At 41.1% G+C, this 25,909-nt stretch overlaps 1 protein-coding gene across 1 annotated transcript in view; it reads left to right on the forward strand.

Moving 5' to 3' along the window:
- Positions 1-21,755: 21,755 nt before the first annotated feature.
- C2CD5 (C2 calcium dependent domain containing 5) overlaps positions 21,756-25,909 on the forward strand; it is an 87,820-nt gene continuing 83,666 nt past the window's right edge. Inside the window, exons 1-2 of the mRNA XM_068970932.1 lie at positions 21,756-21,844; positions 22,000-22,118. Of these exons, the coding sequence (XP_068827033.1) occupies positions 22,029-22,118 (90 nt within the window). The 5' untranslated portion in view covers positions 21,756-21,844; positions 22,000-22,028. The remainder of the gene's footprint in view (positions 21,845-21,999; positions 22,119-25,909) is intronic.

Genomic DNA, 25,909 nt, shown 5'->3' on the forward strand with positions numbered 1-25,909 from the left:
CGCTCAAAGCAGATTGGGACAGTTGAGGAAGACTTCATGAAACTCAATGTTTTAAAAAAGGAACAATAGTCCCAACATAGAGTCATTTATGCTAAGTCCACATCACCAAATCAAGACTTAATACCTAATCTAATTGCTGTCTCAACTCCCTTGGAATGTGATCTTTAACCAGTCAGCCTGGAATTACCTGTCAGCACTAACTGAAGCAATTGGCCAATAGGTACTTTCTCTCCCCTTAAAAAGGTAATCCTGTCTGAAACTGCATTGTTTGGTAATAATTTTTGGTTTCCACCCCCTTTCTGCCTTTAAAAACCTTTCCTTTTCCATAACTCAAGGGAGCTCGTATCTGTTTACTATACGGATGCTGCCTGATTTATGGATTGTTTGATAAAGCCAGTTTGATGCTTATATTGACTCAGTTGAATTTTTGTCCTTTAAAAATATTACAAAACTAAACTCATTTTTCTTGATTTTCGTTTTCCCTCTTTTCTAATAATAGTGCCTTCATTTCGGTGTCATCATGTTTCAAAACATGAGGCAGTCTTTTTCTTTCATTTTATTTCCCTTTAATGTGCAGAGCTATGTCTCATCAATTCTTCCTTAATACTTTCCGTCTCTCCTTTCCATTAACAGTTACCATGTTTATGCTAATTTAATAGCTAAAGCACAGCAATGATTCTTTGGCCTTCAGTAGTTCAATTTATCCTGAATCCTCATGGAATTTTCACTTAGTAAAATATTGCTCTAATCATGCTTCTTTCCTCCAAAAAATCCTTAGATGGCTTCCTTTGCTGACATAACAATGTTCTTGCTACTTCAATTTATTGATTGAATCACCTCCCTCCCAATTCTGGTTGCCATTTGTTGCCCTGAGGATAACCTATCCTTCTTCCAAGTTACCACTTTTCTCCAAAATCCCCAAATCCAGCCATAACTCTAGTCATTATTTCTAGACTATTCCGTAAGCATTCTTTCTTGAATAGTTTTGCTCTTGATTTTTTTCTCAAAGGAATCCCCACTGTCTAGATCTTGATAATCCTCAAATTGCCAACTCACTTCTTTCTTTTATGTGAGGCTTCTTCCCTGACTTTCTCAGATTCCTTAACTCCTTTAATGTTTCGTCCAAACCATTCAGTTCACACCCAAAATGTTGCTCAGTGGTAAATAATCTGTCTGCAATGCAAGAGACTGCTTGCAATGCAGCAGACATGGGTTCAGTCGCTGGGTTGGCAAGATCCTCTGGAGAAGGAAATGGCAAAACGCTTCAGTATTCTTGCCTGGAAAATACTATGAACAGAGGAGCCTGGTGGGCTACAATTTAGGGGGTCGCAAAGAGTTGGACATGACTTAGCGACTAACCAACAACATGTAGTCATTTATTATAGTTAACATTTTTCATGTGTAATAAATATTTCATCCACATACCTGAACTACAAACTTCTGGAGATCAAGATCCATACCTTAAACCTTGTATAAGGAAAAAGCATCATCAGTAAATAATAACTGATGCTGAAGGAAGCAGTAAGATTTGCACAAGTGGGGAGAGAAAGGGCATTCTAGAGGAACAACAGGGACAAGAAAATGCACTGTTTGTTCCAGAGACTAGAAAGATGATATCAAATAAAGGGTCAATTTAATTCCCTACCAACAGCAACGATAAAAGCAGTGCTCAACTATCCTTCTTCCACTTGCTTACTTTTCTCCGAGGCACATCGGGGCTCATTTTTGCCTCAGGACTTCACCACTTGTTGTGGAAAATATGATAACCAAAACAGAATTTTAAAATTACTTTGTTGTTTGCAAGAGGTGTGTTACAGGAAGAGGGGGAGTGTTCACTAACCGTAGGCAAATTACCACCGAGCCCAGTTCCTTAACATAGAAAATGACAGGATCTATTTATACCTGCCCCCCCACCCCCCAGCCTCTCTTCCCCAGAATTGTCTTGTGGCTTAGCACAAGGAAATGCCTCCCCAAATGAGCAGGGTGGTGGAAGAGAGGGCCCTGTAGTCAAAAGTTCTAAAGAGCTGTTTAAAAGGGACGCTGTTTGCATAAATTTGAAAGTGTCATGCCGTTGGTCCAATAAAACACTCAATAACCACTATTTACATGAGCCCTTAAATTCTCTAACAATCGATATGTAGTGGTGTCATCAGTCAACAAATTCATTTATTCAACAAATATTCTCTGAGTGCCAACTATGAGATAAACACTGTGCTAGGGGAAACATGTCTCACAATAAAAAATATGAAAAATTTGTATACAGAGAAGTCTTATGAGGTGGCTTAGCTGGTAAAAAAATCTGCCTGCAATGTAGAAGAGACCTAAGTTCGATCCCTGGGTCAGGAAGATCCCCTGGAGAAGGGAATGGCAGCCCACTCCAGTATTCTTGTTAGGAGAATTCCATGGATAGAGGAGCCTGGTGGGCTACTATCCATGCAGTCACAAAGAGTGGGACATGAAGAGCAACTAACATTTTCACTGGCAGAAATATACCCCCAAGCCAGCACAGTGGTAAAGAATCTGCCTGCCAATGCTAGGAAACACAGGAGATGTGGTTTAGATTCCTGGGTTGGGAAGATGCCCTGGAGAAGTAAATGGCGACCCACTCCAGTATTCTTGCCTGGAAAATTCCAAGGACAGAGAATATACTGTGAGAATACTGACCAATCGAAAGCTGGTTGGGCAATATTAATAGATAAATGTTCATGAAAAAAATATTGTGAGCAGTTCACTTTGTAATGTTGAAATGATCAACAGGAAGAGATCACAATTTTATTTCTGTGTCCTCTGAATAACAGCCTCAATATATATAAAGCAGAAAAAAATTGATAGAACTGTAATGGAAAACAAATAAATCCACAATCATAATAGTTTATTATGGAGAAGCTAATTTCTTTACCATCCCTTCTCCTTCTACATCGTTGCATTGTGTATTCCCCTCCTTTTTTCCTGATATTGCTTCTAAAAGGGCTATTTTCAAGTTATTCTATTTAAAATAATTCCTATTATACTTTATTGTGCCTATACTTGCCTGAGATTACAGTATTCATTTACCTACTTCCTAATTTCTCCTCTATTGAAATATATCCCATGAGGACAGTGATAATGTTTCTCCTTCACCATGAAATGTTTGATTCCCTGAACAGTTTCTGCCACATAAAAATATTTACTGAATAAATGAATAGCTAAACAATAGTTAATGGTTGTTTGATACTTCTGGGTTCCAGAAATGGTTTCTTGGGGTTTTATTAAGAGTTATTTACTTATGGCTGTGCTGGGTCTTAGTGGCTGCTCCTGCTTTTCTCCAGTTGCAAAGGGGGCTACTCTCTTGTGGTGCAAGAGCTTCTTGTTGCAGTGGCTTCTCTTGTTGCAAAGTGCAGGCTCTAGGGCAAGGGGGCTTCAGTAGTTGCGGCTCCCAGGCTCTAGAGTGCAGGCTTAGTAGTTGTGGCCCGTACGCTTAGTTGCTCCAAGGCACGTGGGATCTTCCTGGACCAGGGATCAAACCTGTGTCTCCTGTATTAGCAGGCAGATTCTTTACCACTGAGCCACCAGGGAAGTCCCTCCAGAAAGTTTAAATGCATTATTGAAATACTCCCAACACTTCTTAATTTTATAGAAATCCTTAGTTTTTACAGTGTAAGTAATTTACTCAGTCTCAAACAGTAAATGAGGAGTTAAAGATTCAACTCCAGGGCTATTGTCTCCTTGCAAGTCCTAGCATTTCATCAAACTTGAGAATCCGTTCTTCTTACACAGGGACATGACATTTTATTCATTTAATAAAAATATACTATATTGCCTACTGTGTGTAATCTGCCAGCGATGCAATGATGAGGCAGAAACGGACAGTGCTTGATTTCACAGGGCTTATTACCAGGGCAGAGGGCTTTAAACAACTACTCGCCTAATTAATTATTTAGTTACCATTATTTTAACATCAAAAGGGGTAACTTAAAGTGCTACACAATGCTGACCTAATCTGGGAATGCAGGGAAGGTTTCTTTGAGAAAATGTCAATTGTGTTGAAATTAATTCCTACTCATCTTTCAACTTGAATGTCTTGAGCACCCTAGACACAGGATGAGTAAAATAATTCATGGTAGACTTAATTTTAAAAGAAAACATTTATTAATTCTATATATTTCTTGTAGGGGTGAAAAAATTTCTAGGTTCTTGGGTCGGTCTAATGATTAAATAAGACAGAATAATAGGAGAAAAACACATTTAAATATATATGTGCAAGAGCCCCTCAGAGACAATGACACTCAAAATCTGTCAGGAAATTGAGGCTAATATAAGGCTGTGTCCTTTTCAGCTAAGGGGACACAGGTAGGGGCCTGGGACTTCAAAAGGAGGAAGACAATCACCGGAAGATGAGTTTGGCTTGCCACACACAAGTCTTTCAGATAGAGAAGTCATCTCTGAACTGATTCAGCTAGATACATATATTTTCCTTTAGAGTTTATTATAAGGTATTGAATATAGCTCCTTGTGCTATACAGCACAGACTGGTAATATTTTAATTTTACTATTTCTTTCTTTATGAACTGGAATATATCTATGAAGAAAAACTTTCCCTTATAAATTATTCCCTTACGTTATCCTGAGGTGAAATTCTTCTAGGAAAGGCAAGATAATACTTTATTCATTCTCTTTAGTTTCTGTTCTCAGAATAATGTATTTGTTTCCTAGCATTCTCCAAAGGGAACAACGAGGCTTTTTATTCTGTTGCTGTAAATATTATGAACATTGGATTTTTACACACTTAATGTGTTCCAACAAAATATACATGCTATTAAATTTGATGTGGTCCAATTATAAATATATATATACACATTATTTAATATGGATATTATTACTAAAGATATTATTACTAAAGATTCAATATGGATATTATTATTAAATCTATAAAATAGATTAAGATTTCTTTGCAGTTATTTTTGTCCCTAGGATACTTCACAGTAGGGATATATAGATGAACTTCTATGTTGTAAAGACATTTGGAATGATTTTTTGTGTGTGGTTAATTTACCGTTTTTCTCTTTGAGACCCACGGACTGTAGCCCGTCAGGCTCCTCTGTCCATAGTATTTCCCAAGCAAGAATACTGAGTGGGTAGCCATTTCTGTCTCCAGGATGATCTTCCTGACCCAGGGATTGAACCCAGGTCTGCACTGCAGGCAGATTCTTTACCATCTGAGCTACGAGGCAAGCACCTTCTACATAGTTAGATTTGCCTTATTTTGATTTCAATTAAAAAAAAATGTTTGTACTTTGCTTTGTTTCCAAAGCCTGTGCCACAGAATAAAGTATTTTCTAAAAAGGCTGGCTTCTTTCCTATCTTCTCTCTCTCCTCACAGGTAACCATTTTTATTAGTTCTCATTTATTCTTTGCTTCAAAATAATATATATGAATACTTTTCTCTTTATTATTATTCCTCCCCTTCCTACGAGAAAAGATACTTGGTGGTTGGTTTTTTTTTCCCCTCAACTTGGTTGTTTTCAAAACATGCTTCTTTTTTTCATGCTTAGCCTGTATATCCTGGTAATTGTTCCTCAGTAGTATATAGATACTGTCTTTACTCATATTACAGTTGCACACTAATCATATTTAAATATGCAAATGACATAGTACTTTATTCAGCCTTTCATGATTTTCAGTCATTTCATGATAGGCGTATGTGTTCTTAGTCTTTTGCTGTTACAAAGAGTGCTATCATTAATAGCCTTGTGCACACAATCTTCTGTGTTTTTGTTAGTGTTTCTTTGGGATATGTTTTAGAAGTGGGATTTTTGCATCAAACAAAAATTCATTTGTAATTGTGCTAAATATCCCCACATTCTTCTCTGCATGGATTATGTTTTGGCATTCCCACCAGAAATGTATGATATATCTGTTTCCCCACAGCTTTGCCAACAGAGTATGTTTGTCAAGCTTTTGGGTTTTCTCCTACCAGATATATAAGAAATGACAATTCATTATGGTATGATTTGCATCTTTTAAAATTATGAGCATCTTTTTATATGCTCAAGGACCATTTGATTTTCTTTTTCTTTGTTTGCCCCTGCACTGTGCAGCTTTGGGAATTTTAATTCCTAGACCAGGGATTGAACCTGTGCCCTTGTCAGTGAAAATCCTAAGCACTGGACTGCCAGAGAATTCCCTGATTTTCTCTTTTCAGGTGGTGCAGGGTACAGAATCTGCCTGAAAATGCTGGAGATGCAAAAGAGAGATGTGGGTTTGATCCCTGGGTCAGGAAGATTCCCTGAAGTAAGAAATGATAACCCACTCCAGCATTCTTGCCTGGGAAATCCCACGAACAGAGGAAACTGGCAGGCAAAGTCCCATTGATCACAGAGTCAGACATGACTGAGCATGCACGCACAGGATGGACATGAACCATCTGTTTATACTTCTTAGTCGTTAAAAAAAAATCTCTTTTAGAAGCTCTTTATTCTCAGAGTTATTAATCCTTTTTCTGTGATATAAGTTCCAACTACTGTGATGTGAGGAACATGTTCAATTTTTCCTTTTCCATACAGCTATTCAGTTTTCTCAACATTAATTATAAGAAATGGAAAATGGTATTGTTTAAAGGAGACCAATGCAGTTGGAATACATCAGTGGGAGGGAGGGTCACTAAAATTAAGCTAGTAAAGTTAGGCTTCCCTTGTAGCCTAGTGAGTAAAGAACTTGCCTGCAGTGCAGGAGACCTGGGTTAGATCCCTGGGTTGGGAAGATCTCCTGGTGAAGGAAATGGCAACCCACTTCAGTATCCTTGCCTGGAAAATCTCACGGACAGAGAAGCCTGGTGGGCTGCAGTCCATGGGTTTGCAAAGAGTCAGGCACGACTGAGCAACTAACACTTACTTAGTTAAAGTTGGTAGGGGTCAAATCACATAAAATCTTATAGTATAGTTTAGAAATTTTGTTTTTTCTCTTTGTAGCAGTAGACAAATGTTCAATAGTAATATATATCAGGGGATGTTTGAGCAAACTTCCTTCGGCTAGGTGTGGTGGTGGTGAGTCAATTTCTTTACCAAAGTGGGTGTGAAGACAAGCCACAGGAGTTAACTAGGAACTAAGGTCCCAAGGTATGTAGCTGAATTTATTCTTGGAATATTCATTCAGATCCCTACATCAACTGAGTTTTGTTTTTCCAACATGGTACCCATAAGTATTGCTAAAATTTCAACTGCTTGCATCTGAATTGTAGTAGCTGTCTGTATGTATGTTGCCTGTAATATGTGAAGCTACTTTCTCCTGTGGGAAGCAACTCGATCGATAGCAGGTCTAGAAATCCTTTATGCAACTGTTCAGAACAGATTTCATGTGTGTCATATTACAGTGAGCTGTACAGGGATACTAGCCATAGATTAGGTTCACTTCTGCTCTTCCCATCAATTGCAGTAATTAGTAACTTCCTCACTGTTACCATCCCTCCTTTAAATAGTCCACAGTGAGTTCAGCCTAGAAGCTGAATCTTGCTCATTACAGATTTTAGTAAATATATATCTCTAGCTTTACTTTTCAAGATACATTGGAGCATTATTGAACATCTCCTCTAACAATAGGAAAATACTGGACATTAAAAAAGGGGTTGAGAAATTTATGCCAGTGTAATTCAATTAATGTTACATTCAGTGTCTCTGTGAAGATAATGGCCTATAGGGTCAGAAAAACTCTATTAATGTCACCTAACTGGCAAAGGAAAAATAATCTGCATCAGAGGAAATACAGTGGCTGAGTTAAAAGTGTTAAGGGTCAGTATCTAACTTGTATATGACTTCCCAGGTGGCTCAGTGGTAAAGACTCAGCCTTCCAAGGCAGGAGATGTGAGTTCAGTCCCTGGGTTGGGAAAATCCCCTGCAGAAAGGAATGGCTACCCACTCCAGTATTCTTCCCTGAGGAAACAATGGATAGAGGAGCCTGGTGGGCTACAGTCCAAGGGGTGGCATAGAGTCAGACAAAACTGAGCACGAATACACAGGAGGCAGTCTAATTTGTATAACTAGTAATGAATTGTGGTGAATTGGGATCTATTTCAGTCTGTAGATACTAAAGCAAAACAATTCATTTGAACAACAATCCCCTTGAAATGGAACAATCTAGCATTAGGTGATAGGGTAACACAGGTGGAAAGTCATGGTTTGGCTTTAAACAAACTCATCAAGGCAAAAATTAAACTAAAAACCCACTTCTGATCTCTCTAAGTTCTGAACATTTTTACTTTCTTGTAAAGAAAAGTCTCTGACAAGAACAAAGGGATGTCACCTAATCTTTGGCAAAAAAAATTCCCCTAAAATAGAGTGATGCAAATATATTTGCTATTTAAAAACATCTCTTTGGCGGCTTCATAGATTTAAAACAACAGTGGAAGTGGGGTTGCCAGACATCCAGGTGATAAATAGTGAAGGAAGTAGATGGATTTGAAAGATGCTTATTGGAAGGCTTGATACTAAAGCTGAAACTCCAATACTTTGGCCACCCCATGCGAAGAGTTGACTCATTGGAAAAGACTCTGATGCTGGGAGGGATTGGGGGCAGGAGGAGGAGGGGATGACAGAGGATGAGATGGCTGGATGGCATCACTGACTCGATGGACATGAGTTTGAGTAAACTCCAGGAACTGGTGATGGACAGGGGGGCCTGGTGTGCTGCGATTTATGGGGACACAAAGAGTCGGGCACGACTGAGCGACTGAACTGAACTGAACTGAGCTAGGAGTAAGAATCAACAGGACTCGGTAATTCTTTGAGTGTCAAGGGTAAGAGGAAAGGTCCAAAGAAATTATCAATTGTGGTTAGAGATTTCCAGAAAGATCTTAAGTTCATTTCAGTCACTCAGTCATGTCCGACTCTTTGTGACCCCATGGACTGCAGCACGCCAGGCCTCCCTGTCCATCACCAACTCCCGGAGTTCACCCAATCTCATGTCCATTGAGTCAGTGATGCCATCTAGCCTTCTCATCCTCTGTCGTCCCCTTCTCCTCCTGCTCCCAGTCCCTCCCAGCATCAGAGTCTTTCCCAATGAGTCAACTCTTCGCATGAGGTGGCCAAAGTATTGGAGTTTCAGCTTCAGCATCAGTCCTTCCAAAGAACACCCAGGACTGATCTCCTTTAGAATGGACTGGTTGGATCTCCTTGCAGTCCAACAGACTCTCAAGAGTCTTCTCCAACACAACAATTCAAAGGCATCAATTCTTCGGCGCTCAGCATTCTTCACACTCCAACTTTCACATCTATACATGACCACTGGAAAAACCATAGCCTTGACTAGACAGACCTTTGTTGGCAAAGTAATGTCTCTGCTTTTGAATATGCTATCTAGGTTGGTCATACTTTCCTTCCAAGGAGCAAGCGTCTTTTAATTTCATGGCTGCAATCACCATCTACAGTGATTTTCGAGCCCCAAAAAATAAAGTCTGACACGGTTTCTATTGTTTCTCCAATCTATTTTCATGAACTGATGGGACCAGATGCCTCGATCTTCATTTTCTGAATGTTGAGCTTGAAGCCAACTTTTTCACTGTCCTCTTTCACTTTCATCAAGAGGCTTTTTAGTTCCCCTTCACTTTCTGCCATAAGGGTGATGTCATCTGCATATCTGAGGTTACTGATATTTCTCCCGACAATCTTGATTCCAGCTTGGGCTTCTTCCAGCCCAGCGTTTCTCATGATGTACTCTGCATATAAGTTAAATAAGCAGGGTGACAATATACAGCCTTGACGTACTCCTTTTCCTATTTGGAACCAGTCTGTTGTTCCATGTCCAGTCCTAAGTGTTGCTTCCTGACCTACATATATGTTTCTCAAGTGACAGGTCAGGTGGTCTGGTATTCCCATCTCTTGAAGAATTTTCCACAGTTTATTGTGATCCACACAGTCAAAGGCTTTGGCATAGTCAATAAAGCAGAAACAGATGTTATTCTGGAATTTTCTTGCTTTTTCCATGATCCAGTGGATGTTGGCAATTTGATCTCTGGTTCCTCTGCCTTTTCTCAAACCAGTTTGAACATCTGGAAGTTCATAGTTCACGTATTGCTGAAGCCTGGCTTGGAGAATTTTGAGCATTACTTTACTAGTGTGTGAGATGAGTGCAATTGTGCGGTAGTTTGAGCACTTTGGCATTGCCTTTCTTTGGGATTGGAATGAAAACTGACCTTTTCCAGTCCTGTGGCCACTGTTGAGTTTTCCAAATTTGCTGGCATATTGAGTGCAGCACTTTCTCAGCATCGTCTTCCAGGATTTGAAATAGCTCAACTGGAATTCCATCACCAATACTAGCTTTATTTGTAGTGATGCTTTCTAAGGCCCACTTGACTTCACATTCCAGACTGTGTGGCTCTAGATGAGTGATCACACCATCGTGGTTATCTAGGTCATGAAGATCTTTTTGTACAGTTCTTCAATGTATTCTTGCCACCTCTTCTTAATATCTTCTGCTTTTGTTAGAAAGATCTTTCAGTTTAGTTCAGTTCAGTCGCTCAGTCGTGTCTGACTCTTTGCGACCCCATGAATCGCAGCACGACAGGCCTCCCTGTCCATCACCAACTCCCGGAGTTCACTCAGACTCACGTCTATCGAGTCAGTGATGCCATCCAGCCTTCTCATCCTCTGTCGTCCCCTTCTCCTCCTGCCCCCAATACCTCCCAGCATCAAAGTCTTTTCCAATGAGTCAACTCTTTGCATGAGGTGGCCACAGTACTGGAGTTTCAGCTTTAGCATCATTCCTTCCAAAGTAATCCCAGTGCTGATCTCCTTCAGAATGGATTGGTTGGATCTCCTTGCAGTCCAAGGGACTCTCAAGAGTCTTCTCCAACACCACAGTTCAAAAGCATCAATAATAGACATAAATGGAAATCCTCTAGGCTTTGCAATACAGGCATTAATAAAAGGAGCTTGTCACAATAAGAAATAATAAGCTTGTCAAAATAAGAAAGTCAAGGCCTTTAACCTGCCCATCACACCTGGGTGACATGGCTCATTGAGTGCATTGTTGGTTACTGACAGCAAGCAATGTGTTCCACTTCAATAATGGAACAATCTGGAGAACCTCTTTCTCAATGTGGTCAGGATGCCCATCATTATGGCTTTATGAGATTCAAAGGAACCAATGGGAAGATGATCCTACTTAGCTGCCTATTTGGCTCATTTTTATCCTTACTGTGGAAAAGGAAATGACAACCTACTCCAGTACTCTTGCCTGGAAAATCCCATGGTCAGAGGAGCCTGGTGGGCTACAGTCCATGGGGTCGCTAAGGGTCTGACACGACTGAGCGACTTCACTTTCAATTTTCACTTTCATGCATTGGAGAAGGAAATGGCAACCCACTCCAGTCTTCTTGCCTGGAGAATCCCAGTGACGGAGGAGCCTACTGGGCTGCAGTCTATGCGGTTGCGCAGAGTCGGACAGGAGTGGCGCGACTTAGCAGCAGTAGCAGGAGTATGCTTACTAAGTTTGATTTACTGCTTTAAAAGTAAATCAGTGCAAAAGTAACCCAACCGAGTTCGAGTTATCATTTCTATCCACCCTTAATCTCAAACCAGTGAGCCTCTAGCTTGAGCACTTGACTAGGCATCAGGTGATGCTACTGTTAGAGCTGAGGGACTATAGTGGAGGAGAAAGTGACAGTGAAGTCACTCAGTCAAGTCTGACTCTTTGTGACCCCATGGACTGTAGCTTACCAGTTTCCTCCATCCATGGGATTTTCCAGGCATGAATAGAGTGGGTTGCCATTTCTTTCTCCAGGAGATCGTCCCAACCCAGGGATTGAACCCGGGTCTGCCGCATTGTAGGCAGATGCTTTACAGTCTGAGCCACCGGGGAAGCCTCATAGCGGCTGAGAACTGGGTCTTTTATTTTGTTGTTGTTGTAATCCCTATTGCTGTAGTTCCAGGAGGAGAGATAAGGAAAATAAGTTCCATTGTGAGTCCGAAATGCAGTACTTGGATGCAATCTCAAAAACGACAGAATGATCTCTGTTCATCTCCAAGGCAAACCATTCAATATCACAGTTATTCAAGTCTATGCCCCAACCAGTAATGCTGAAGAAACTGAAGTTGAATGGTTTTATGAAGACCTACAAGACCTTTTAGAACTAACACCCCAAAAAGATGTCCTTTTCATTATAGAGGACTGGAATGCAAAAGTAGGAAGTCAAGAAACACCTGGAGTAACAAGGCAAATTTGGCCTTGGGATGCGGAATGAAGCAGGGCAAAGACTAATAGAGTTTTGCCAAGAAAATGCACTGGTCATAGCAAACACCCTCTTCCAACAACACAAGAGAAGACTCTACACATGGACATCACCAGATGGTCAACACCAAAATCAGATTGATTATATTCTATGCAGCCAAAGATGGAGAAGCTCTATACAGTCAACAAAAACAAGACCAGGAGCTGACTGTGGCTCAGACCATGAACTCCTTATTACCAAATTCAGACTTAAATTGAAGAAAGTAGGGAAAACCGCTAGACCATTCAGGTATGACCTAAATCAAATCCCTTATGATTATACAGTGGAAGTGAGACATAGATTTAAGGGTCTAGATCTGATTGATAGAGTGCCTGATGAACTATGGAATGAGGTTCATGATATTGTACAGGAGACAGGGATCAAGACCATCTCCATGGAAAAGAAATGCAAAAAAGCAAAATGGCTGTCTGGGGAGGCCTTACAAATAGCTGTGAAAAGAAGAGAAGTGAAAAGCAAAGGAGAAAAAGCAAGATATAAGCATCTGAATGCAGAGTTCCAAACAATAGCAAGAAGAGATAAGAAAGCCTTCTTCAGTGATCAATGCAAAGAAATAGAGGAAAACAACAGAGTGGGAAAGACTAGAGATCTCTTCAAGAAAATTAGAGATACCAAGGGAACATTTCATGCAAGGATGGGCTCGATATAGGACAGAAATGGTCTGGACCTAACAGAAGCAGAAGATATTAAGAAGAGGTGGCAAGAATACACGGAAGAACTGTACAAAAAAGATCATCACGACCCAGATAATCATGATGATGTGATCACTAATCTAGAGCCAGACATCTTGGAATGTGAAGTCAAGTGGGCCTTAGAAAGCATCACTATGAACAAAGCTAGTGGAGATGATGGAATTCCAGTTGAGCTCTTTCAAATCATGAAAGATGATGCTGTGAAATTGCTGCATTCAATATGCCAGCAAATTTGGAAAACTCAGCAGTGGCCACAGGACTGGAAAAGGTCAGTTTTCATTCCAATGCCAAAGAAAGGCAATGCCAAAGAATGCTCAAACTACTGCACAGTTGCACTCATCTCACATGCTAGTAAAGTAATGCTCAAAATTCTCCAAGCCAGGCTTCAGCAATACATGAACCGTGAACTCCCTGATGTTCAAACTGGTTTTAGAAAAGGCAGAGGAACCAGAGATCAAATTGCCAACATCTGCTGGCTCATGGAAAAAGCAAGAGAGTTCAAGAAAAGCATCTATTTCTGCTTTATTGACTATGCAAAGCCTTTGACTGTGTGGATCACAATAAACTGTGGAAAATTCTTCAAGAGATGGGAATACCAGACCACCTAACCTGCCTCTTGAGAAATCTGTATGCAGGTCAGGAAGCAACACTTAGAACTGGACATGGAACAACAGACTGGTTCCAAACAGGTAAAGGAGTACGTCAAGGCTATATATTGTCACCCTGCTCATTTAACTTATATGCAGAGTACATGATGAGAAACGCTGGGCTGGAAGAAGCACAAGCTGGAATCAAGATTGCTGGGAGAAATATAAAAAACCTCAGATATGCAGATGACACCACCGTTATGGCAAAAAGTGAAGAGGAGCTAAAAAGCCTCTTGATGAAAGTGAAAGAGGACAGTGAAAAAGTTGGCTTCAAGCTCAACATTCAGAAAATGAAGATCATGGCATCTGGTCCCATCACTTCATGGGAAATAGATGGGGAAACAGTGGAAATAGTGCCAGACTTTATTTTTTGGGCTCTGACTTTTCTTTGGAAGAAAAGTTATGACCAACCTAGATAGTATTTTCAAAAGCAGAGACATTACTTTGCCGACTAAGGTCCGTCTAGTCAAGGCTATGGTTTTTCCTGTGGTCATGTTTGGATGTGAGATTTGGACTGTGAAGAAGGCTGAGCGCTGAAAAATTGATGCTTTTGAACTGTAGTGTTGGAGAAGACTCTTGAGAGTCCCTTGGACTGCAAGGAGATCCAACCAGTCCATTCTGAAGAAGATCAACCCTGGGATTTCTTTGGAAGGAACGATGCTAAAGCTGAAACTCCAGTACTTTGGCCACCTCATGCGAAGAGTTGACTCATTTTAAAAGAATCTGATGCTGGGAGGGATTGGGGGCAGGAGGAGAAGGGGATGTCAGAGGATGAGATCACTGGATGGCATCACGGACTTGATGGACATGAGTCTGAGTGAACTCCGGGGGATGGTGATGAACAGGGAGGCCTGTCCTGCTGTGATTCATGGGGTCGCAAAGAGTCGGACACGACTGAGCGACTGAACTGAACTGAAGGTCACTTTGATATTCCAAATAGAAATAAGAATTAGGCAGTTGTATCTATCAGTCCAGATCCCAGGAGAAATTTGTGAACTACAGATAGAAATGTGAGATTCCTTAGCTAAACAAATAGAAATGGAAATTATGAGCTTGAATGAGATCACCTAGAGAGAGAAGTTAGATGAGGAGCAAGAATGGAACACTGAGAAAAACACATCATTTGTTATGAACTGAGAGTAAGCTGAGAAGACAGATGTATATAGCAGAATAGGTAAGAGAAGCTTGGAGGACTATTTCAAGCTTGATCAATTGTCAAATGCTCTTGAGAGTCATGTAAAACATGAACTGTCCACTGGATTTAGCGAGAAAAGTTTATTGGTGGCCTCAGTGAAAGCTGTTTCGGTAGTGGTAGCAAAAGCCAGATAGAAAAAGTTTCAGGAGTGCCTGGGAGGTGAGGCGAGGACACCACGTGTAGACAACTCTTGAGAGGCTTAACTTTGAGGGGATGGAGAGAGATGAAAGGATTTTAGGAAGTCAGGAAAGAGAGAGCAATGTAGTAATACTGTAAGTGTTACTTACATTTAATTCAACAAGTATTTTCTTGATCACATGAAGGGCAGGGAACTGAGAACTGAGAGACAAGTGAGCAGAAAGCAGTCCTCACGTTGGTCAAAGTTGAATGGAGAGAGACAGGTCAAAAATTATGTATATGGACAGTGCAGTATTATACATGTTAGATGCGGGGGTACCATAGTATGTTTATTAGGAAGGAGAACAAGGAAGACATCTAAGTCACATTTACACTGAGTCATGAATTTTTTAGGTGTCCCTGGTAGCTTAGCTGGTAAACAATCCACCTGTAATGCAGGAGACCCTGATTTGATTCCTAGGTTAGGAAGATCAGCTGGAGAAGGGATAGGCTACCCACTCCAGTATTCTTGGGCTTACCTGGTGACTCAGACAGTAAAGAATCCACCTGCAATATGGTATGGCAACCCACTCCAATATTCTTACCTGCAGAATCCCCATGGACTGTATGTAGCCTGCTAGGCTCTGCTGTCCATGGTGTCACAAAGAGTCGGACATGATTGAGTGACTAAGCACAGCACACACATGAATTCTTAAATGTTTTCTGTGATGACTATCTTAGAAAGGCATTTCAGGCAGAAAGAAAACATCATTTATTGGAAAACTACATGTAGTCTTTAAAGAACAAGGGTTCTTGGAATAGCATTGTCTAGATATAAATCCTGCCTCAAAGATACCAGCTCTATGACTTTGGGTAATCACCATGTGTTTGCCACGCCTCAGTTTCCTCATCTATAAAATGAAAGCTGATAATTACTATCTCAGGTTTTTAGGGAGGCTTAAAGGTTAAGATGCGCTGACTGTTGCACATCAAATATTCAATATACATTAACTCTGGTTAATACGGTAGGATATAAAATGTAAACAGTGTGAGAGGGTATGAAGCTAAAGAGGTAATCAGGAAGCAGATCATGATGGATTTGTCAGGAAAGTCAGTATTGTTCCCAGAACTAATTAAAAGAAACCAGTACAATTATTAGAAGACAAACTGAAGTCAGATTTAATTCTGCTAAAAAAAAATCTTCAGGAAGCATCTTAATTATAATCTCCTGTTGATAAGCCTAAGGCAACAGCTATGTACAAGTGCCTCTCAGGCTACTAATTAGGAGGCTGAATGGCTAATCTCTAATTGTGCAATTTACAAATTTTTTATTACAACATCCTGTAACATAATGCATTATTTTTCCATTAAGATTGTTACTAAACTTCATTTATCTAATTCTTCTTTTTATATATATTTTTCGGTATTAAAAATGATAGTATAGCTACATTTTGATTTCAGTAATAAAGCTATTTCACCTCTACCATTGAAACAAAATAAAACAAACCAAGATTAGCTGATCATGTACTTACTATAGCTGACCTTGAAAGTATTGTAAGGGCATTTTAAGCGTAGAGTTACATTTCACAAAAACTGCAGGTAGATTTAAGGAAATTTGCATTGAAACTATTGCGTCTATTCATTTGTCATAGTTTGGATGGATAAAGGTTTCTCTAGTTTCATCTTTTAGATTTTAATTTTGAGATGGTCTTTCGTTTTTTGGAGGAGGGGAGTTCAACATCTCACTTACATGAACAATATTCCTTCTGTAAAGAAATTTTTGCTTTGAAAAGATAATTCTGGGTCACCACTGTCTAGTATACTTAATTTAACCTATTGAGTACTTTTCTTTTATTGAGGTAAAACTAACATATAATTTATGCTATATTTCAGGTATACAACATAATAATTTGCTATTTCTGCTTTATTGACTATGCCAAAGCCTTTGACTGTGTGGATCACAATAAACTGTGGAAAATTCTTCAAGAGATGGGAATACCAGACCACCTAACCTGCCTCTTGAGAAACCTATATGCAGGTCAGGAAGCAACACTTAGAACTGGACATGGAACAACAGACTGGTTCCAAATAGGTAAAGGAGTACGTCAAGGCTGTATATTGTCACCCTGCTTATTTAACATATATGCAGAGTACATCATGAGAAACGCTGGGCTGGAAGAAGCCCAAGCTGGAATCAAGATTGCTGGGAGAAGTATAAAAAACCTCAGATATGCAGATGACATCACCCTTATGGCAGAAAGTGAAGAGGAGCTAAAAAGCCTCTTGATGAAAGTGAAAGAGGAGAGTGAAAAAGTTGGCTTCAAGCTCAACATTCAGAAAACGAAGATCAAGGCATCTGGTCCCATCAGTTCATGGGAAATAGATTGGAGAAACAGTGGAAACAGAGTCAGACTTTATTTTGGGGGGTTCCAAAATCACTGTAGATGGTGATTGCAGTCATGAAATTAAAAGACGCTTGCTTCTTGGAAAGTTATGACCAACCTAGATAGTATATTCAAAAGCAGAGACATTACTTTGCCAACAAAGGTCCATCTAGTCAAGGCTATGGTTTTTCCAGTGGTCATGTATGGATGGGAAAGTAGGACTGTGAAGAAAGCTGAGCACCAAAGAATTGATGCTTTTGAACTGTGGTGTTGGAGAAGACTCTTGAGAGTCCCTTGGACTGCAAGGAGATCCAACCAGCCCATTCTGAAGATCAGTCCTGGGTGTTCATTGGAAGGACTGATGCTACAGCTGAAACTCCAATATTTTGGTCACATCATGCGAAGAGTTGACTCATTGGAAAAGACTCTGATGCTGGGAGGGATTAGGGGCAGGAGGAGAAGGGGACGACAGAGGATGAGAAGGCTGGATGGCATCACCGATTCAATGGGCATGAGTTTGAGTAAACTCCAGGAATTGGTGATGGATGGGGAGGCCTGGCGTGCTGCAATTCATGGGGTCACAAAGAATTGGACACGACTGAGCGACTGAACTGAACTGATGAAGTGATCAACACAGTAAGCCTAGTTACCATCCATCACTATACAACTGACCACTTTCATCATTTTGCTCATTCTCAGCCCTCTTGTCGTCTAATCACCAGTTTGTTCTGTTCATCTATGAGTTTGGTTTTGCTTTATCTGTTCTCTGTTCATTTCTTTTTTAGATTCCACATGTACGTGAAATCATACGTTACTTGTCTTTCTCTGACTTATTTCACTTAGCATGATACCCTCAAGGTCCATTCATGTTGTCACAAATGGCAAAATTACCTGTTTATGACTGAGTAGTGTTTTATTGTATATACATACACTGCATCTGCTTTATCCATTCATCTATCACAGGACATAGGTTCCTTTCGTATGTTGGCTAGTTTGCAAATAATGCTGCAATGAAAATGGATGCATCTTTTCAAATTAGTGTTTTTGTTTTCACTAGACAAATATCCATAAGCTTGATCATATCATAGTTCAATTTTTAATATCTTAAAACCTCCATAATGTTTTCCAAAGTGACTGTACCAATTTACACTCCCACCAACAATGCACAAGGACTCCCTTTCTCCACATCCTCTTCAACACTTGTTAACTTTTGTCATTTTGAGAGTAGTCATCCTAGTGGGTGTGTGCTGATATTTCAGTGTAGTTTGATTTGCATTTCCATAATAGTGATGTTGAACACATTTTCATGTGCCTGTTTACCATATACATGTCTTTTCTAGAAACATGTCTATTTAGATCCTCTGCCCATTTTAAAATCAGATTATTTTATTTACTATTGAGTTGTTTGCTTGTGACATTTTAGATACTAACCCTTCACTAGATACATATTTGCCTATTCAGTAGGATGCCTTTTCATTTTGTGGATGATTTCCTTTATTGTGCAGCTTTTTAGTTTGATGTAAACTCACTTATTTTTGCTTTTGTTGCCTTTACTTTTGCATGCAGTGTGCAGTTGTGTCCGACTCTTTGCAACCCTCTGGACTGTAGCCTGCTAGGCTCCTCTGTCCGTGGGGTTTTCCAGGCACAAATACTGGACTGGGATACCATTCTTCCTCTGGGGATCTTCCTGACCCAGGGATTGAAACTGCATCTTCTGTGTCTCCTGAATTGCAGGTGGATTCCTTTTCCTGCTAAGCCATTCAGTCTAAAAATTTAATGCCAAGACCAAAGTCAAGGACCTCACTGCCTATGTTTTCTTCTAGAGGTTTTATGGTTTCAGGTCTTATATTTAAGGCTTTAATCTATTTTAAGTTAACTGTTGTGTATGGTGTAAGATAGTGGTCTAGTTTCACACATTGCATGTAGTTATAAAATTTTCCATTGTATATTTTTGGCTCCTTTATTGTAATTGACCATATACTTGTGGGTCTATTTATAGCTTTCTATTCTGTTCCACTAATCTGTGTGCCTATGTTTATGACAACATCAGTCTATAACTTTGCAGTATAGTTTGAAATAGGGAGTGTGATACCTCTTTCTCAAGGTTGCTTTGGCTATTTGTGTGTATTTTTTTATTCCATAAAAATTTTAGAATTGTTTCTTCTAGTCCTGTGGAACATAGCTCTGTAATTTTGATAGGGATTGCATTGAATCTATAGAATGCTTTTGATAATATGGACATCTTAACAACAGTAATTCTTCCAATGTATGAGCATGGAATATTCTTCAATATTTTGAGTCTTTTTTCATTAATGTCTTAACAGTTTTCAGTATGCAAGTCTTTCTTATATAACCTCTTTGGTTAAATTTATTTCCAGATATTTTATTCTTTTTGATACAGTTGTAAATGGAATTTTAATTTCTCTTAGTTTTAAAGAAAGCAATAGGTTTCTATATATTGATTTTGTATCCTGCAACTATAGAGAATTCATGTTAGTTTTAACAATTTTTTTTCCCATGGAGTCTTTATACAGTATCACATCATCTGTAAATACTGAGTTTTACTTCTTGCCTTCCAATTTGGATGCCTACCTTGTTGAGTATTTTCAAAATGAAAAATATCATCTTGGTATCTTCATTTGGAATTTTCCACTCCTGATGAATCCCAGTGGTATAATCTTTCTACTGAAATTGCTAATGCTCATTCTGGTATTTAACATGGCATGCATTGTTAACACTGTTTTTAATATTTTTATGGAGTGATTTGTGTTACCTCACGTGTGTGTGTTTCAATTTCTCTAATCTTTTTCTCATGGTCTGAGCTTATAAATTAGGCTTCATTTTAGCAAGTTTATGTATATATACAATTGGGTCGAGTCTTCAAACTGTTTAATAAAGCACGTCCAATATTAGTTGCTCCGTCGTGTCTGACTCTTTTAGTCCCCTGACTATAGACCACCAGGCTCGTTTGTCCATGGAATTCTCCAGGCAAGAATACTGGAGTGGGTTGCCATTTCCTTCTCCAGGGGATCTTTCCAATCCACGGATAGAACCGAGGTCTTCTGCATTGTAAGCAGATTCTTTTCCATCTGAGCCACCAGAGAAGCCCAATTTCCAATGGTAGGAGGTCCTGAAATTCCGTTAGAATTGTAGATCTTTGGGTGCTTAATAACCACACTAAAACGAACTAAGAGTGGAGGGCAAATTCCTTCAAGAAGTTATAACAGTGTCAGGGCAGGGGCAAGCTCTAGCAGCTCAGCTCTATAGCCATTGGTTAGCACCGCAATTGGCTCCTCCCCCAAGCACCTGACAGGGAGCAACTGTCAGCCCGCAGCTGTTACTGGTTCTGCTCAGCGATTGGACTTCCCTGGTGGCTCAGACTCGTGAAGAATCTGCCTGCAATATGGGAGACCCAGGTTCGGGAAGATACTGTGGAGAAGGGAATGGACCCTCTCCAGTATTCCTGCCTGGAGAATCCCATGGACAGAGGAACCTGGCCGGCTTCAGTCCATGGGGTCGCAAAGAGTCAGACAAGACTGAGCGACTAACACTAACAGAGTGGACCCCTCTCCCACTTCTGGATAAAAGGAGCCTGAATTGAGATTAAGGAGAGGTAGCTTTTTGAGGCCTTAGTCGGCCATCTTCTCAATCTGCTAACTTTCCAATTAAAATCGTTATTTCTTGTTCCAACAACTCGTCTCCTGATTTATTGGCCCGATTTATGGCCAGCATGACCAGCCTGAGATGACCTAAGGGTACGAGGCAAATTCCTGCAAGAAGTGCCTTTGGATTTCAAAAAATTTCCGTCCAAAATCTACCTTAACATCTGTAACCCAGTACACGTGTATATGACTGAATAAAGAATGTTACTATAGGATGCTCGACTATCTTACTCCAATACTTACTCGACTACCCGAGAGGTTCCTGAAATTTCTCACTCTATTTCATATAAGACAAAAACTAGCCCTTCCAGGTAGAAACCAGTTAAGCTGATTTCACAAACTACTAAAGGGTCGTTAAAGGCCAACTGAAACGGCTCCTCTATCTGTCTCTGCTGCTGCCGGGTCTCTCCTGGCCGTTTGGAAACTCGGCGCTGGCAGCCGGGAAGGTAACGGCCCGCGGAGAAGTCAGGAGCAGCACCTGCGCTCCGCCCTTGACCCGTAGACCGGCTTCCCCTCCGGAAGCAGCTGTGCTCCAACCTACAGCCCGCGCTCGCTGGATGATGCGGAGCTCCACCAGTTTCCCTGCCCTCCGCTTCCTCGAAGTCCGTCCCGCCTCTCATCTGCTCTCAGCCAATTTCGCATCTCCTCTGCGAGGTGGGCCGAGCGCCGAGCAATCGATGCCTCCTCCTCCGCCCCGGGAGCCGCCATTTTGGGGGGAGGAGAAACACTAGTAGGGGCGGCAGCGGCTCAACGGGATGTCGACTGGCTTCTGCTTTTCTTGCCAGCGCTGTGGAGCTCGGGCAGAAGCCTCCATAGGGGCCACTCCTCCGCCTGCCTCTCCGGAATGAGGCCTAAGTTCCCGCACCGGAAGGCCCCCTTTCTCCTCCAAGAGTAAGTAGCACCAGGCGGCGCAGCGCGCCCCCGCGCGCCCTCCTCTGTCAGTTACCCCGCGCGTCCCCGCGGCCGCGCGCCGCTCCCCGCGCGCTCCCGCGCCTCCCCCTCGCAGGCTGGGCGCTCGGCGCAGACTCGCTTGTTTGTGTCTGCAGGAGCCCAAGAAGAGGCCGAAGCCGAGACGATGCCTGGGAAGCTGAAGGTGAAAATCGTGGCCGGGCGCCATTTACCAGTGATGGACCGAGCTAGTGACCTGACTGATGCCTTCGTGGAGGTTGGTGCAAGGTCCTGCCCCTCCAAACACAGGGAGCGCCAAGCCCTGTGAAGGATCCTGGCCACCTCGCCCGCAGTCCCTCAGCCCGTTCCCCGCCCACCGGCCTGCGGGGTGCGGTGCTTGGCCAGCCCTCCCTGGAGAGCTGACTGCTGAGACTGCAGCCCTTGTAATGGGTGCACGGCTCGCAGGCGTCAGCGGCACGCTCAGCCGCGAGGGAAGGCTGTTACTGCTGTGTCTGCAGGGGTGACCCTGATGTCAGGACTCCTAACAGGCCACCCGCCAGTCAGGAGATCCCAAGGCGTGGCCAGGCGGCCACTGAAACACACACAGACACCCACATCCACCCTTCTCTGGGGGAAGGGTGCCTGGTTTTTTAATGTTAGAGTGATGGAGATGTTTAAGAATGTAGATACAGTCTGTTATGGACACGGGAGAGCTGCAAGGCTATCTCCTCTTTAACATAGTGATTTCTGAATCATCAGTGCAAGTTCTGAAACCCAAGTGTAACACTTTTCTGCTCTTGTATAGACTGGTAGGTCTGATGAGCTGTTTCAGGGTAATTTAGTGCCTTGAGGTAGGAAGCCAATTAAGTGCCATGGGTTTAAATTGCAAAATTGCTTTTTAAATCTAATGATTAGTTGAAAACTCATGCAAATTAGCACAGGCCTGGGGCGCGGAAAGTTAATAATCCAGAGTCTGAAAGAAGCCTAGTAATACTGTAATAAAAAATTGTCAGGACGAGCCAGAACATTAGAACAGTAATTGTTTGGGCTATTAATGCTTCAAGTTGATAGATACATGATAATATACAGCCTGATTCCATCTCAATATAAAATACTGTTCACGGTCCCTAAAGATTCTCTAACCTAGTCAGATATTGACACAAACATTGACATTCTTAGTCTCAACTTCATTTTTATTTGAGAAACAGATACTGAGTATGTTTTTGGGCCAGATGATAAGTTATGGGGTTGCACAGATTGCAAAAGCATAGTCTTTGCTTTCAGGTATATCAGAGACTGACCTGCACAATTTAGGTTAATAAATAGTAGCTGACATGTGTTGAGTCTTTTTATTGCCGGGTCTGTGCTAAGTATTTTTTAATTGTTAGTCTTTATATCTTAAATTTTAGTCTTACATCTTAGTCTTTATATCAGATTTCCCTGCGAGCTCAGGCCGTAAAGAAGCTGCATGCAGCGCAGGAGACCCGGGTTTGATCCTTGCGTTGGGAGGATCCCCTGGAGAAGGGAATGGCTACCCACTCCAGTATACTTGCCTGGAGAATTCCACGGACAGAGGAGCCTGGAGGGCTACAGTCTGTGGGTTGGCAGAGTTGGACATGAGTGCACAACTAACACACAACCCAGCCTTTATATCAGTCTTACTGTTGTATTGTTATTTTCACATTTACAGTGGAAGTACCAGAAGGACACAGTAGATTGGTTTGTTTTAATATCATATGGACTTTTGTTTCCAAGCAATATGTACATATAATCAATTAAAACGTATCTGAAAAGAATCATGATACCTGAGAAATGCTATGATGACTTGCTGGTACAAAGGAACCTGGCAAATTCAGGAGCCAAGGGAAAATGTTCTGAGATAACATTTGCACTGTCAACCTGTATTGACGGTTTTTACAATTAAAAATGCTTTACAACTTGAAAAAAGCCTAGGAACAGTAAATAATTTGCCAGAGGTAACTTAACCTTGTATTTCTCCATAGCCTTGCGGTCTGTTGATCCACTGTGCTCATACCGCCATTCCAGACAAGATGATGGGTGTTTCTGTAGACTCTGGAAACTTAATTCTGTCTCTGAAGGTTGAGGGGGTTTTTCCTAAGAAAGAGACATTGGAGCTAGGCTTTGTAGAATATCCAGAATTTTCCAGGCAGAGTGGAAAGGCTCAGAACATCAAAGGCGCAGAGTGGGATACGTGGTGTGTGAGGAGACCAACTTAGTTTGTGATGTGCTTGGTGTCAGAAGGGATATGTGGGTAGTGGAGCTTTGTGGGGGTTAAAGCTAGAAAGGTAGGTTTGCGCCAACCTCATTTTTTGTATTAAAGGCATTTTCCTGTATTTTGTGAGTGTAGGGTAGTCTGGGAAAGTTTTTCAAGCAGAAATGAAATAAAATCATTTTTCTATTAGGTTGTTTCTTTCTAGGATGACTTGAATGGTGATGTTATTGATAGACTGGATAGATGAGAGACGAGGCAGGGAGATCAGTTGAGAAGGTGGTAAAATTATCCAGACAATGTGTGCATGGTTAGATGATAGTGGGAATGAATTAAAGGAGAAAGATTTGAGGGACGTTTCTAAGGTAACATTCTCAGGCCTTGGTAACAAATGGTGTTTGCTGGAGAAGGAGGAGTTGGATTTAATGGTGACTCATTCATTCCTTCTTTCAACAAATAGTTACTGAGTGTCTGCTGTTTGCCAAGCCTTGTGGTAGTCACCAATCTAGCTGCTGTGTATGTGATAGTGAATAAAATATTCTTGGTTCCTGTTTTTATGGACTGTATATTTTGGTGGGAGAACCAGACGTTAAAAAGTAAAGGAAAATTAAATTTATAATTAGAAATCATGGTGAGAGTCATGAAAGAAAAGTGATAGAGAATCTCAGGAGGTTTACCCTCACTGTTCACCTGAAATTACCATGACATTGTTAATCGGCTGTATGCCAATTGAAAATAAAAGGTTTTTAAAAAACTAAATACCATGTACTTGTACCCTTTTCGAAGTAGTAGACTGTTAAAAGTTTAATTTTGCATAGTCTCTGTCCTGGAGTAAAAAAATAAATATATACAGATACACTTTTCTAATTGTCAGTAACTATTAAAAAAGAAGAAGAATCTCTGGAACTTTAGGTTGGATTATCAAGGGAGGCCCCCGAGAAAGTGCCAGCTAGCCACAGACCTGCTGGATGAGAAGGAATAGCTGCTTGGTAGTGGTGGCGGTGGCGGTGGCGGTGGCGGTGGCGGTGGCGGTGTATGTGTGTGTAGTAGAGAGGCTGGAGGAGAAGAAAGCCTCAGCAGAGGGAAGATCCTGAGGATTTGCTTATTTCAGGAAGTGAGGGAAGAGATGTGTGCTGGCAAGTAGTAAGGGAAGGAGCGAGTGCTGTGAGATAACACTGGACAGTTAATCAGGGAGCCAATTGTGCAGGATCCTAGAGGCCATGACTGAAGTTTGGTTTTGATTCTCAGTTCAGTGGGAAGCACTTATTAAGATGAGTATTTCTGTTACTGTCTGGAGAATGGACTGCAGAGGGGAAAGAGCAAAAGCAGGCAACTAGTTAGATTTCATAATAGTTCAAAAAAGAGATCGTGCGGGTCAGGGTGATGGTTTTGGTAATAGAGGTGGATGGATTGCAGATATACTTTAAAAATAGACAGTAGAGGACTTGGTAGGTTGGAGTAGGGGCCCGGGAAAGGGAGATGTCAAGATGATTCCTAGCTTTCTGCTGTCACTGGAGTAATTTTCTCAGTCTCCATGGGATTCGGAGAGATTGACTGAGTGGGTTGAGCATAAGCTTCCGTTTGGGCATGTTCAGTTTGAAGTGTCCTTGGGTCCTTTAATTGGAGTTATTGAGGAAAAAAAAGGTTGGATTTGTGAGTATGGTGTTTTGAAGATAGGTATGAGTTAAAAATAAGCTCCCACAGTCCAGTACTTCTCAACTCGGTGAGGCCCAATCTCGTGTTTATATAGCAGGTATTTTGGAATCTTCCCTTTACTATCTTTACATGCTTACAATTCTAAAGAATCAATAGAATGCTCTAACTGTAATATGATACAG

The sequence above is a fragment of the Capricornis sumatraensis genome, chromosome 4 (assembly GCF_032405125.1).
Source record: "Capricornis sumatraensis isolate serow.1 chromosome 4, serow.2, whole genome shotgun sequence".
Classification (NCBI taxonomy): Eukaryota; Metazoa; Chordata; class Mammalia; order Artiodactyla; family Bovidae; genus Capricornis; species Capricornis sumatraensis.